The sequence below is a fragment of the Gopherus evgoodei genome, chromosome 3 (assembly GCF_007399415.2).
Source record: "Gopherus evgoodei ecotype Sinaloan lineage chromosome 3, rGopEvg1_v1.p, whole genome shotgun sequence".
NCBI classification, from domain to species: Eukaryota; Metazoa; Chordata; order Testudines; family Testudinidae; genus Gopherus; species Gopherus evgoodei.
In genome coordinates this window covers 137,060,868-137,074,151 of record NC_044324.1, presented here as the reverse complement: position 1 = coordinate 137,074,151, position 13,284 = coordinate 137,060,868, and the positions used below count along the sequence as shown (strand labels likewise).

The 13,284-nt window shown below is 41.6% G+C and overlaps 1 protein-coding gene across 1 annotated transcript in view; it reads left to right on the top strand.

Annotated features, from left to right (window-relative positions):
• The window catches only part of RPS6KA2 (ribosomal protein S6 kinase A2), a 449,145-nt gene that overhangs the window by 396,858 nt on the left and 39,003 nt on the right, over positions 1 to 13,284 (top strand). Inside the window, 2 exon segments of the mRNA XM_030556734.1 lie at positions 5,933 to 6,063; positions 8,195 to 8,320. Coding sequence (XP_030412594.1) covers positions 5,933 to 6,063; positions 8,195 to 8,320 — 257 coding nt within the window.

The following is a 13,284-nucleotide window of genomic DNA, read 5'->3' as shown; positions in this document are numbered from 1 at the left end:
CTCAAACAGACAGTGCTATAAAGATGGCCTATATCTTGATCATGATAATTCTGTTGCTGAGTTTCATTGAGGCTGCCAGAGAGAAATAAAAACAAAGTACAAGCATAACCTGCTATTTTACATTCTGAATGAGTTCTCCTGTCTGGAAAATATTTATATGTCATTTTGGCCCCAATAACTTACCATTTGAATAATTGCTACATCAGAAGTTGTTTTGTGTGGTCTAGGATAGAACAGACAAGGAGTCAGGATTCCTGGTTTCTGTTGTGAGCCAGATATCCTGTGTGACTTTGTCACTTCATCTCCATGTCCATTTCTCTATCTGTAAAACAAGAATAACAATGCTTACCTCCCAAGTAGTATTGTGAATCTCAGTTAATGATGTTTGTAAAGTACTTTGAGATCTTCTTATGAAAGATGCTATAGAAGTGCAAAATGATTTTTTTTTTTTTAAGTTTGAGAGATCAATGTGCATTTGAGAGACTCAGTGCGGACAGATTAAAGTCATGTTTTTAGACATACTAGCTAGTTGTGGTCAACTTTTGATATTGAAAACAAAATAATTAATGCAGTTCTTGATGAAGAAATTGGCTGTGGATTAGTAGTTAGCTTTTTAGTAGAAAGGCACTGGGGTCATAGAGTTTGGAGCAGCAGCTGAGTTTTCCTAAAATTCAAGTGTGTTCAGATTTGGCTTTGATTTGGGCCTGTCCCTACACCAGAATGTTCATTCCTACTTTTGTATTAACCAGGTTTGTACAACTGATGTGATGCATATGCCAGTGCAGCATCTGATTTTGCATGAGGCCTGGTGATTCAGTGTGAGACTTTGGAAAGAGAGAACTCTCCAATATGCTGAGCAATGAACAGCCAGCTCAGATAATTTTAACAAACAAACATGATCTTTCTGACGCTCTGGAGATGGGTCTGACTCAGTGTGTTTATTTCTAATTCATGTCAAAGCTAAGAATGATCCCTGGTGAAGTACATACCAGCTGCAACCTTGGCTGCACTGACCTCTACAGTGTTGGGCAGATCATTTCCTCTTAACATGTTTGTCCTATGCTGGCCTCATGTGATGTTTAGATGTTGCTTGTAATTATTAGAACTGGGAGCACTGGCTGTTGGGAGTCTGAAAGAACAGGAAACAGGAAGGAGGGGGTGGAGTTGAGGAGGTGGAGTGAGAGTTACAGAGGGTGGTGCTGCAGCTTGGAAAAGAGGTTTCCACTGTAAAAATAAAGTCCCGTTGAAGCTTATTAGTACCTTGCCTGGTTGAGACAACATTTTGGCGACGAGGATGGATCTTCTGCCTCTGAACCCACCTGCACCCTTTCTGCAAAGCCTAGGTGAGCCTCCAATTGCTTTTACTGTCTGGATCCATATGTTTGAGACTTACCTGCTTGCAATCAGTGCTACAGAGATTTCTGAAGTAAGAAATCGTGCTCTGCTAATCCACGGCCTTGGAGCAGAAGGGCAGCATATATTTTACACTTTTCCCCTTGCAGATGATAAATATGAGCCTGCACTCATTGCATTAAAGAACTTTTTTGTGCCAAAAGTGAGTGTAGTAGCTAATCGCTACAGATTTTCGCCAGAGTGAGCAGAAACCAGGGGAGACTATAATGCAGTATATTGCTTCCCTGAGGAGTCTGATTGTAACTTGTGACTTTGGGAATATGGCAGATGAGATGATTAGAGACCAGCTCATTGAAGAAACAACCATGCTTCGTGTAAGAGAATGCTTACTTCTAGAACCACAACTTACACTAGAAAAAGCAATAACCATTGCTACTCAGATTGAGTCAGCTACACCTGAAGCCAAAATAATGAGCAGAGATAACGAAAGCGCAGTCCAGGCTGCGACTCCTTTGCAGAAAAGTTTACTATCACTGCAGACAAACAATTGCAAAAGGAAAACTAATAAAAAGCCACTGAATCAGCAAATGCAAAATACAGTAAAAGCATTCTTTCGCTGTGGATCCCCACAACATCTTGCAAGCTACACAGGATGTCCAGCAAAAGTAGCTCAGTGCAATCATTGCAAAAAGATTGGGTATTTTGCTAAAGTATGTCACAATAGCCAGTTCAATCAACAGGTGCACGCAGCTACAATACCAGATGTTACTGTGCTGAGCGTGGACAAAATCACTACTGCACATATTCCAGAACAGATAAAGTGCACTGTAAACATTTCCACCATACCCTCAGAAAAATCACACTCTAGTCAGTTAATGCTGGACACTGGCTCAGCAGTATCTATACTACCTGATTCCATCTATTTTCATTACTTTAAAGATGTGCCTCTTACTGAACACAAACTTCAGTCCGTGTGCTGTTTGAAAAAACATATTCCAGTACATGACTGCCTGCTGGCAATAGTTACTTTTGGTGATTGCTGTGTAACTGCAGAGTTCTACATTGACTACAAAGGCACTCCTATCCTTGGCAGAGATTTATTGGCTGCTCTAAATCTCAGGGTAGTTAATGGACGAATTGATCTTCCTGAGCAAAGCACTCTTGCGGTACAAACACCAGTTTCAGCTGGGACCCAACACCAGGTTGAGGAGAAACTCGGCTGTGCTTATGGGTTTATGCATAAAGTTAAAATACGGAATAATGTGATGCCTGTACGACAGAAATTACGGCCAGGGATGGACTCTCAAACTGAGGCACTCATAAAATCCTGTGTCACTTGCCAAATGCATGATAAGACAGCAATGACATGTACCCCTCCATTATAGCCTCTTCTTCCTGAATCTGCATGGGAAAAAGTGGTGATTGACATTGTAGGACCCTTTGATACTACTCCAATCGACTGTCATTATGTCATCACTTTAATAGACTATTTCAGTAAGTGGCCTGAGGTAGCGTTTACATCGCAGATTTCTTCTGCTACAATAATTAAGTTCCTCTCTTCAGTTTTTAGCAGGGAAGCTAACCCCAAAGAACTGGTTTCACATAATGCTAGTGAATTTACTTCCCTGAGTTTGAAACTTTTCTAGCAGAGAGGAACATTTTACACAGAAGTTCATCCCTATATTACCCTCAAGCCAATGGGGAAATTGAGCAGTTTAACAGAAGTTTGAAAGAGAGCTAAACTGGAAGGGCGACTGTGGATACCCTTCACTACTAATTTCTTGCAAGCATACCAGGCTACATGACATGCCACAATGAAAAGATCACCCACAGAGTTACTGCATGGGAAACGGATGAATACTAAACTGAACATTGCTGGATTGTTAAAAGCATGACCTGATGCCCCAAATGAGGGTGATGTAAGAAAAACAGTTGAACAGAACCAAGCAAAGTATAAGGCTTTCACAGACAAGCAGCGGGATGCTAAGAAACCAAAGTTTGAGTGTGGTTCCTTCATTAGAATACGAAAACCTGGAATCTTACGCAAAGGGGACCATAAATTCACAGCTCCTCTTAAAATCATAGAGAAGAAGGGACCTTACACCTATCTACTTTCTGATTGGTGGATATGGAATGCTTCTTGTCTTGCACCAGCCTATGCACCAAGGGGAAATTATGCCAATACCCAGTCTGCATTGGATGACTTCACTATAGAACCAACACAACAAGAAATTGCACTGGAACCAGGGCTTGAGAGAGAGCCTGTCAGATCCAAATGATGACCTGCCTGGACTAGAGACTATGTTATGTAGTATCTACAGTATTTTCAGTGTACTATTTCTGCCAACAGTATAGTGTCTTGTTTCATATTTGTTCCTGTGGTTAGAACAACGTTTATTTTAATTGGGAAAGTTTCTTAAGAGAGGAGGGACTGTGGTGTTTAGATGTTGCTTGTAATTATTAGAACTGGGAGCACTGGCTGTTGGGAGTCTGAAAGGACAGGAATCAGGAATGATGGGGGAGGAGCTGAGGAGGCGGAGTGAGAGTTACAGACGGTGCAGCTGCAGCTTGGAAAAGAGGTTTCCACTGTAAAAATAAAGTCCTGTTGAAGCTTGCTAGTACCTTTGCCTGGTTGATACAACACCTCAGAAGAACTGTTTAGAGCATCTCTTTCTCTGTTCATTATTCTTACTGCATTCTAGGGGAAATGTTTACCTTGCTGGGTAATTCCAGGGCACTAAGGACCATGAACAACTGTGCATGCCAGGCCCATTGACATCAATTAACATTGCTATTGATGTCAACAGAGGTTGCACGCAAGAATCAAGAGATGTATACCTGGCCCTAGGGGGATGTATGCCCTTTGCTCAGGTGAAACTGGATGTCCTACAAGTTTTCTACCAGGAGATACTTTAGTAAGGAAGGTTTAGCTCCTTAACCTTTTTGTAGAAAAATGCTTGCTTTGTAACTGAAGGAAGTATCAGAAAAACAATGAAAGAGGAAAAAATAAGTGGGCTAAAATAGCATGGGTTTTAGAATTCCCATCTAGTTAAAATCCAGGGGACGGTACCAGTAGATATTACTGAGCCCTATTATTTGCTTTGTTTAAAAATGTTTATAAGTGTTCATTTTAAAAATGATAAATATAATGTAATTCTTATTTTCCTTGCTATGACAGGTTAATTCTTGGGCTGGATACCAGAGAATGTTGTATGGGTGTGTGACTCAAAGGGCAGAAGGATTTAAACTTTTTAAGACCCAGAAACCACCCCTTTCATGGGCTTTACAATGAGAGAGGGTCTTAAGGGAAAGAAATATCCCTGATGATCCTTTCAAAGTAGTTGGTCCAGTTGGTCTATCCAGGGGCAACCCTACATGCTCTTCCTCCCCGCCATCCCCACATGGAATAGGTGACTGCTCCCACCCCTAAACCTGCTAGATTTCAACCAGGCCAGGAACCAGCTGTGCAGAGGCACCGTACATCTTCCATTGCTCCAGACCTGTCGTTTCTCCCCACTGCCCTGACCTAGACAACACATCTCCATTCTTGCTTCTCTACACTCCTTCTGGTTGTGGCAATTCCCAGGCCTCAGGAGCAAGGTTCTGGGGACAGGGGAGGGAGGGAATAATTCAGTAGAACCTCAATTGAACAACCATTTTACATGAACCACTTTTCACAGCTGAGAATAAAGACCCTCCGTAACAATAGTGATGTTGATGAAGAACACATTGACATCCCTTCACATTCCAGTGGTTTCAGTGCCTTGGACTGAAGGACAAGAAGAAAGCCAAGCAGTCTGTCACCTTCCAACTTATGCACCATACCTACTCTAATTTTAGATGTTCAATTTTATGAACTGTTTGATTTTTGAATTCAGTTCCCAATTAGTTCATAAAATAGGAGATCAGCTGTCCAGCCGTGAGTTGTAGTTTTTTTTCCCTGGGGAGTTTCCACAAGCCAAAGGGCAGGGTCAGCTCTAGGCACCAGCATTCCAAGCATGTGCTTGGGGCAGCACTTTTCAAGGGGCAGCACTCTGGGTTTTTGTTGTGTTTCCTCCCCCCTCCCTCTTCAGCGGCAGCACTCCCATTTTTTGTTGTTGTTTTTGCTTTGGTGGTGGCATTCCACCCTCCCTCCCCCCCCCCCTTTTTTTTTTTTTGCTTGGAGCAGCAAGAAACCTGGAACTGGCCCTGCCAAAGGGAGAGCAGTGCCCCAATCTGCCCACTACTTCTCCCAGCCTGCCCAGCCCCTTCCCTCTCTGCATGGACCCCAGACTTGTGGAGTGCCCTCTGTTGTAATAGTGCTGTGGAAACTGCTGTGCAACAAGGGACTGCCGTGCAGGAGAGGGGAGATCCATGCATGGATATTCCCCTCTGTGTTCAGATACAGGGCAGGAGGAGGTGATCTATGCATGCATCATTGAGATAATGATGGAGACTATGAGTGTGTGACTGCTAATTTAGTGGAGCTTGCTGTTGGATGGTAGTGATGACCTTCATTGCTGCAGATGTTGTACCATTTACTCTCCTTCTGATCTCTAGGTGTCCAACTCATGTAGTCATACCCTCGTTTCTTCTGCAGATTCCCCTGGTGTTCCTCCCAGTGCCAATGCTCATCATCTTTTTAGAGGATTCAGCTTCATTGCATCCACTTTGGTGCAGGAGCCTTCACAGCCAGATTTGCACAAAATCACAGTTCATCCAATTGTGCAGGTACTGACACTTTTAATTATACTTCACATTTGATGAGCAGATATATAGCAGCATCGTACATTTTAAACTACATCAGCCAATCAGATTATCCATCCCATGTCTGTTTACATACAGCCCATAGTTTATCCATCCTAGTCTATTTACATACAACCCTCAGAAGGTGTAAAAAGAGAGATATTCTAAAGGCTTTTAGTTTTACGTTCAACTTTCCTATTTACTGGCATAAAGAAAATGTGAATCACACAATTTCATTATTGAAACAAAGTGCACTTCTAAACAGCTGACAATGAGCTGGCTCATGGGCATACAAATGGCCATACTGGGTCAGACCAGTGATCTATGTGGATCAGTATCCTGTCTTCCAAAAGTGACCAGTGCCAGATGCTTCAGAGGAAATAAACAAAGTTATTAAATGTTCCAAACCCTGTCATTGAGTCCCAGCTCTGACAATCAGAGGTTCAGTGATACTCACAGAATGTGGTGCATATCCCTGACCATCTTGGTTAATAGCCATTGATGGATTTGTACTCCATGAACTTATACAATTCTTTTTAACCCTGTTGTCATTTTGGCTTTCACATAATCTCCTGGCAATGAGTTCCATAAGTTAACTGCATTCTGTGAAGATGTACCCTTCCTCATGTTTTTTTTTAAACCTGCTGCCTATTAATTTCATTGGGTAACCCCTCATAGAATCATAGGGTTGGAAGGGACCTCAGGAAGTCATCTAGTCTAACCCCCTGCTCAAAGCAGGACCAATCCCCAGATTTTTACCCCAGTTCCCCAAATGGTCCTCTCAAGGATTGAACTCCCACGACCCTGGGTTTAGCAGGCCAATGCTCAAACCACTGAGCTATCCCCCTAGTTCTTGTGTCATGTGATGAGGGAAATAACATCCTTATTCATTTTCTCCCCACCATTCTTGATTTTATAGACCTCCATCATATCCTCCCCTTAGTTTCTCTTTTCTAAGATGAACAATCCCAATCTTTTTAATCTCTCTTTGTATAAAAGTTGTTCCAGCCCCCTAATAATGTTTGTTGCCCTTCTCTGTACTTTGTCCAATGCTAATATATGGAAAGAAGAGGGCGAAAACACTTCAGGGATGTTCCCTCCCATACATGCCACTACAGTAAATTCCCATCCCAGCCTGTTCACTTACTGCTGTGGGGAAAGGAAGTGGTTTCTTTACCCAGTACCCTCCTCTCTCCTTGGCTCTTTTGGGAATGGCAAAGTGAGTATCAGCTGTGTGTGAGGACAGTTTCTGCCCACTTACCCACCAGTGCAGATTTGCACGCAAACTAAAAGAACTTCACACACTTGAGTGAATAGCACTGCAACCACATGAGCATTGCAATCTGGCACACAAGGTCTTTTCTGATGCACTTCATTGGGAGTGCCCCTGCTTATGGTATCAGCTTTCATCCCGCTAATATTCTGTGTGATACAGTGTAGTATATTTTTTATATAGCTTGTTTTGTACAATAGTAGCACAGAACACTTCACAGGCAATTACTGAAGCTGGCCAGAAAACAAGAATTCCATTTTGCAAAAAAAAATTGAGGATTCAGCATTAGGCTTCATTTCTCATTGGGCCAAAATTGAGACTTCAAAATTCTCTGTGAAAAACAAGACAGACAGAGAGGCAACCTTCAGAATAGCTAATATCTCAGTGGTTAGGGAACTCACCTGGCGGACCTAGATTCAAGTCTTTCTCCCCTAACCACTATCCTATTGAGTCAGTCTCTTAATCTCTCCTGTTGGAGCTGTTCCACTTTGTATATAGACTTAAATATTCATTAGGCCAGAGAGAGAATGTGATTAATTTCTAATGGGAATTGGATCTCCAAATTCCAAATATGGCTAGAAACATCTCAGCCATTGTTTGTAGATATACAATTGTAGTTTACTGAGGGAGGACACCAGTAAGGAAGGAGACACATTTATTTAGAAAGTGGCCACAACTTCACTGAACTGAACTTAAATAATTTCTAAGGACAATGGATCCTTGGTAGATGTTTGGAGAGGGTGAGCTCAGCAGTCTCTTTATTGTCACTGGTCAGGAGTCTTCTGTTTTTATGGTTCAATAATGCTTGTCTTTTGATTTCCCTTGTTTTGTCTTTCTCTACAGCAGTTACATGGGAACAATATTCATTTTACAGATGGATATGAGATCAAGGAGGACATAGGTGTTGGCTCCTATTCAGTTTGCAAGAGATGTGTGCATAAAGTAACAGAAGCAGAGTTTGCGGTGAAGGTAAGAAATCATCCTGGCAGATGCAAATATATGGCCAAGGCTGCTCCATTACATTGGGCATCAATCTGGCCACTGACTCACCTGTTTTTCAGAAGGATTAGGTATTGAGCTTCAAGGTTCATACTTCTGATTTAACCTCAGCAAATGAAGTTGCAGAAGGAAAGGACCTTTCATTCTCATACCGAATATCAATTCAGTCAGGTTTAGATTATTGTTAATCATTTCAGCCACTCTCCCTGCTACCTACATAATAGATTTGAACAGGGTCTAAATTGAAATAGCCCCCAAATGAAGAAAAAAACGTTGTGAAGTATACTCCTTATAAATGCAAACTACCTTTGTTTCTCATTCTCTGTGGTGTATTAAACTATGACACTTCTTTAGTATAATTAGAGATGTTTGGGAAAAGAAATATGCTGCACTATCACAGGCACCTATGATTAATCAGATTCCTTGCCCCTTCTGTCTCCTTGGCATTCAGACACACTACAAATGCACAAAGGAGACCAATGGAGAGATCCAACAGAGAATCAAAATACTAATTAAATAGACTTCAGTTAGACATGAAAGAAAAAGCAAAGGACTTTACACTTGGTAGAGTAATACTGTGAAAATAATGTCACAGTGCACAGCTGCAGCAAAGAAAGCCAGCAAGTTGCAAGGGTGTATAAAAAGGAGATTATTTTCTAATAGGAAATAATGGTCACTCTGTATAATTCTTTGGTAAGGTCACAGCTGGAGTATTAAGTTGCAGCATCTGTTGCCTGTATTAAATAAAGAATACGCAGGTATTAGAGAGAGCAGAAGATGAAACCCACAGGACTGGCTCATGGTCTGGAGGGTTTGTCTTTGGAAGGAAAGTTCCAAACATTAAACATGTTTAGCTTCCAGAAGAAAAATAGATACTAACAAAAAAGCTCATGTGTCAGAGAAGTAGACAATGGCATTTTCTTTCAAAAAGAAAAGGGGATAATGCATGGTCGTGATTAGAAGCTGAAATCAATGGGACTATTTCCAGAGAGATCTGAGTCAATGTGACTTAGAGTAGTAGAATCAGGCCCAATGATCCTGTATTATCTAGTGGAAGCTTGTGCATAAATTAACATAAGGTAAAGGTGGATATGTACTTGAAATCAAATTGTGGTATGTAGTTGAGTATGTTTGATGAACTTGCAGTATATGAGTGACTTTAGCAAATTACCTGTCCTCTGAATGTTTTCCTTTTGTAAGTTTCAAAATGAATTTGAAACTTAGTTTTGTTATAAATTGTGTTTTTGCAGGAGGGATAGGGAGATGAGAGTTTCATGATAATTGAGTTTGTTGATGTCCTTGTTGAGTTAGCAGTTGATTAAGTACACAATCACAAGCTGAAAAGGAGCGGGGCTTCTGTGTGAACTTGTGAGATTTTCCATTTAAAGTGAATGGAGAAGTTACAATTTTTCAGTGTCCACTGTTCTTGTCAACAGATGGTATTGGGTTGTAGTAGGAATAATTTTACTTTAATGAAATTACATCTGTGCCTGCACAGAAACATGTTTTGAACCAAAAATGTATTTAATATTTTCTTAGTGTTAAATATTTAGATATCTTTGGAGTAAGCATGAAAACAAAGCTCAAAGAGCTAGATGCCTTTAGGTACTACTAAGATCCTCAAAACCCCTGGTCAGCTGCCACTTAACTCTGTAGGTGCCTGAAGTTCTTTGGCAACTAAATTTCCATTGTTAAAGTCCCCTAGGGACCTAGTTTCTGCCAGTGAGCATACACACAGCCACCTTAATCTAGGTGCTTGGAGTCTATCAGATGCCCAAGCCACAATGGGTTCCTCAAATTAGGCGTTTCCCCCACCCAATGGGAGGTGTGCACAGAGCACCCCTAACTCACACAAAAAGGCCAAAGAAGGTGATGGCCATGTCCCCCTTATAGTAGCCCAGTGGTTAGGGTACTCACCTGAGACATAGGAAAATCAGGTTCAGTTCTCTCCTCTGCCTGATGTGGAGCAGGAATTTGAACTTGAGTCTACTCCCTCTGAAGAGAGTGTGTTGACTTTCAGGATGTTCTGGGGTAGGCCCTCACTCCTGTTGAAGCAGTTCCAGTTTGTATAAATAATTAAATGGTCCTTGGAGCCAGAAGATTGGAAACCCCAGTGAGTGCCCCAACCACCAGGCTAGAGAATCATTCTCACGCTTTCTCTGGCCCAGTGTTAGCACTTAAGAGACTATTCCCCCACAGGACAGTGGGGCCAGCAGCAAAGGAGCTAAGGAACATGACTTTGTGGAAATCACTGCAGGAAGATATGAATATGTCACTGAGTGAATAATCTCTGCCAATTGCCCAGAGGGGACTACACACCATTCTGCACAGTCCCTGTTGGGACTTATTCACTATTTCTGTGTAGGAAGATAGATTCTCCATAAACTGAGTCAGAGTACTGCAGCCAGAAAATCCACCCAATAAAAGGAACCCCTTCCTAATCCAGAAACAGTATGTTTCTTAAAATGTATAGCATTTTCTCCCCTTTTTCTTCCCCACTATTGTTCATCTGCCTTCTCTGTCCACATCATGCCAATAGCTGGGGACATAGTTAAAGGTATTTAGGCACCTAAAGATACAAAGAGGAGCCTAGAGGGATTTTTTTTAAAGCACCTAAGCCGTTTAGGCACCTAATTCTCATTGGCTTTACATAGGTATTAGGGACCTAAGTCACTTAGGTGAGCTGGGTTTGTCTATGCAGGTGGGTTGTTATGTACTAACTTTAGTTTGTGCACATTAAAATGACGTGCGTCTACATGACACAATTCTAGAGTATTAACTGAATTACAATTAGACGTAGGTCTTGTACTGGCAAAGCTGGGCATGTGACTCTGCTGTGCATTAGCTGTCCCTGTGCACCCTGCTGCTGTGCACTAAGAATTCCCTAAAGTGCAATCCACTCCCGTTTCAAAACAGGGTAGCTCAGAGCACACTGACAAACTCTCAGTGCACATCAGCAGGGTCCACATGGGCATTGACTGTGTGGGCAGGTGTGTGTAAGGTAGATTACACCCCTGCTTGCCACAAACTAAATGTTCATGTAGGCAAGCCAAAAGCTCCTGGTTGCCTAATTCACTTATAAAATGAGCGTTACATGCTTTTTGAAATTTTTCCCCTGGGTCTTTTTTCTACCTCACTTCCAAGTTACAAAGAATTAAACTAAAATGGTTGCTAGAGGTTTATTGTTTGGTGTGCAGTTTTGCAATATAAATACAGGTAATGTCACTCACTTCTCTGAGATCCCTGGGAAGACACAGACACAAGGAAAGGAGTTGGAAAAATGATCATTTTACAGATCTCTGCTCTGGTTCAGAGCCTTCAAATATTGACGTGTTTACCAAGGCAGGTATAGCAGATGTCTTGGGATTTTAAACAGCAAAGGGGATTGGTTTTGTCAAGCACGTTTGCAAGGATTATATTGCTGTATTGTACCAGTGGTGTCAAAGAGTAAATGAAAATCAGGTCAATCTATTTAAGTTATCTCAGTATTAAGAGAAACTAAGTCACTTAAGTAAAAAGAAAACACTTCAGCGAGTATGTGTGTGTCTGAGGAGGATATTGTACTAAAGAAAAAAACAATTGATATGAAATCCCCATAACAGATCGAGAGCTTTGTTTCAGAGAAGAAAGACAACAGCTTTGCTACAACAAGGGAGCTAGCAAATCAGACACTGTAAAACATTCCAGAGACTTGAGGCACTCTAGGAGAAAAGTTTTCTTTGTTTAAATACTGTTGCTGATTTCAGCTTGATCCCTATATGTAAATAGCAGTGAAGATATGGGGCTAGATTCTGAGACGTGTCCATGTTCCACTGACCAGAGTTGAAGTGAGAGTGCAGAGGAGCTGGCTACCCTCTCTCTGATTCGAGGCACTGTCTAAACTACATGAGTTGTTTCTAGCCCACAGGGGCTGTTACTCTAGTAGAGAATGGCCAAAGCAGAGTAGTGTTCCAGCCATGATCCCATCTGCCCCAAACATGCCACCTTCACCAGAGGCTGCAGATATGGATAGTACAGGAGCCAGCTATGTTAACTCCATGCCAGCTGTGGACTCTCCCATGCTGAAGGAATCTCCAGCTGGTAAGATCTGATGGCTTTCTGACCCCTTCTTACTACTGGAGCCAGCCAGAGTGACTGGATCATGGGAGAGAATCTGGCCAAAAAAGCATAAAGTACAGATGGGCACAAATGAACACCCAAGACCTGAACACCCTAGCACCTTGAGGAAGTTGGATCTGGAAACTGCATCTGAATGTAATGACTTTATCCTATCTCTGTAATGTGCCAAGCCAACAACCTGGCTCCAAACACTCCCCAGCTCTGAGCAGGGTCAAATTTTTGATATAGAGAAAAATTTTACAGCATGAGCCCCTCTCTAGGATAAAATGACATTTACTTTTAGCTTATAATGCTGATAATTAGTAAGCATTCTCTGGATGCATCCCCCCCATATGTTTTGATATAGGCTGATTTGGGAGAAAGGTGCATTTTACGTAAGCTGTACAGATACAAAACAAATGGAGAAGCAGTGTCTACAAGTACAAATGGAAAGGCAGTGTCTACAAGCCATCAACAGGGAGAAGTTGATAACCTATCATAGTGATGGGCTATTATTGCAGGGCCCTGTCTAATCAGTCCCCCAAAATACATGTATTCGTGTGCTAATCACACTGAGTGAAGTGGTCTAACAAAGAAAGCCCAAGTGGTATATATCAGAATTAACCTTTCCTTCTCTTCTCCTTTCCATTAATGCTCACAGTTGTAATTTGCTGGTTTTCAGATGCTTGACCTAAGTAGACATGAAAGCATATTAGTCTGAAGGCTAGAGAGTACTCAATAAAATGTAGCTCATTGCACAATATTCTCCTCATAACCTGCAGCTATATCAGGAGTTTATTATTAAGTGCAGAAAGTACTGAATAACTACCAAGATA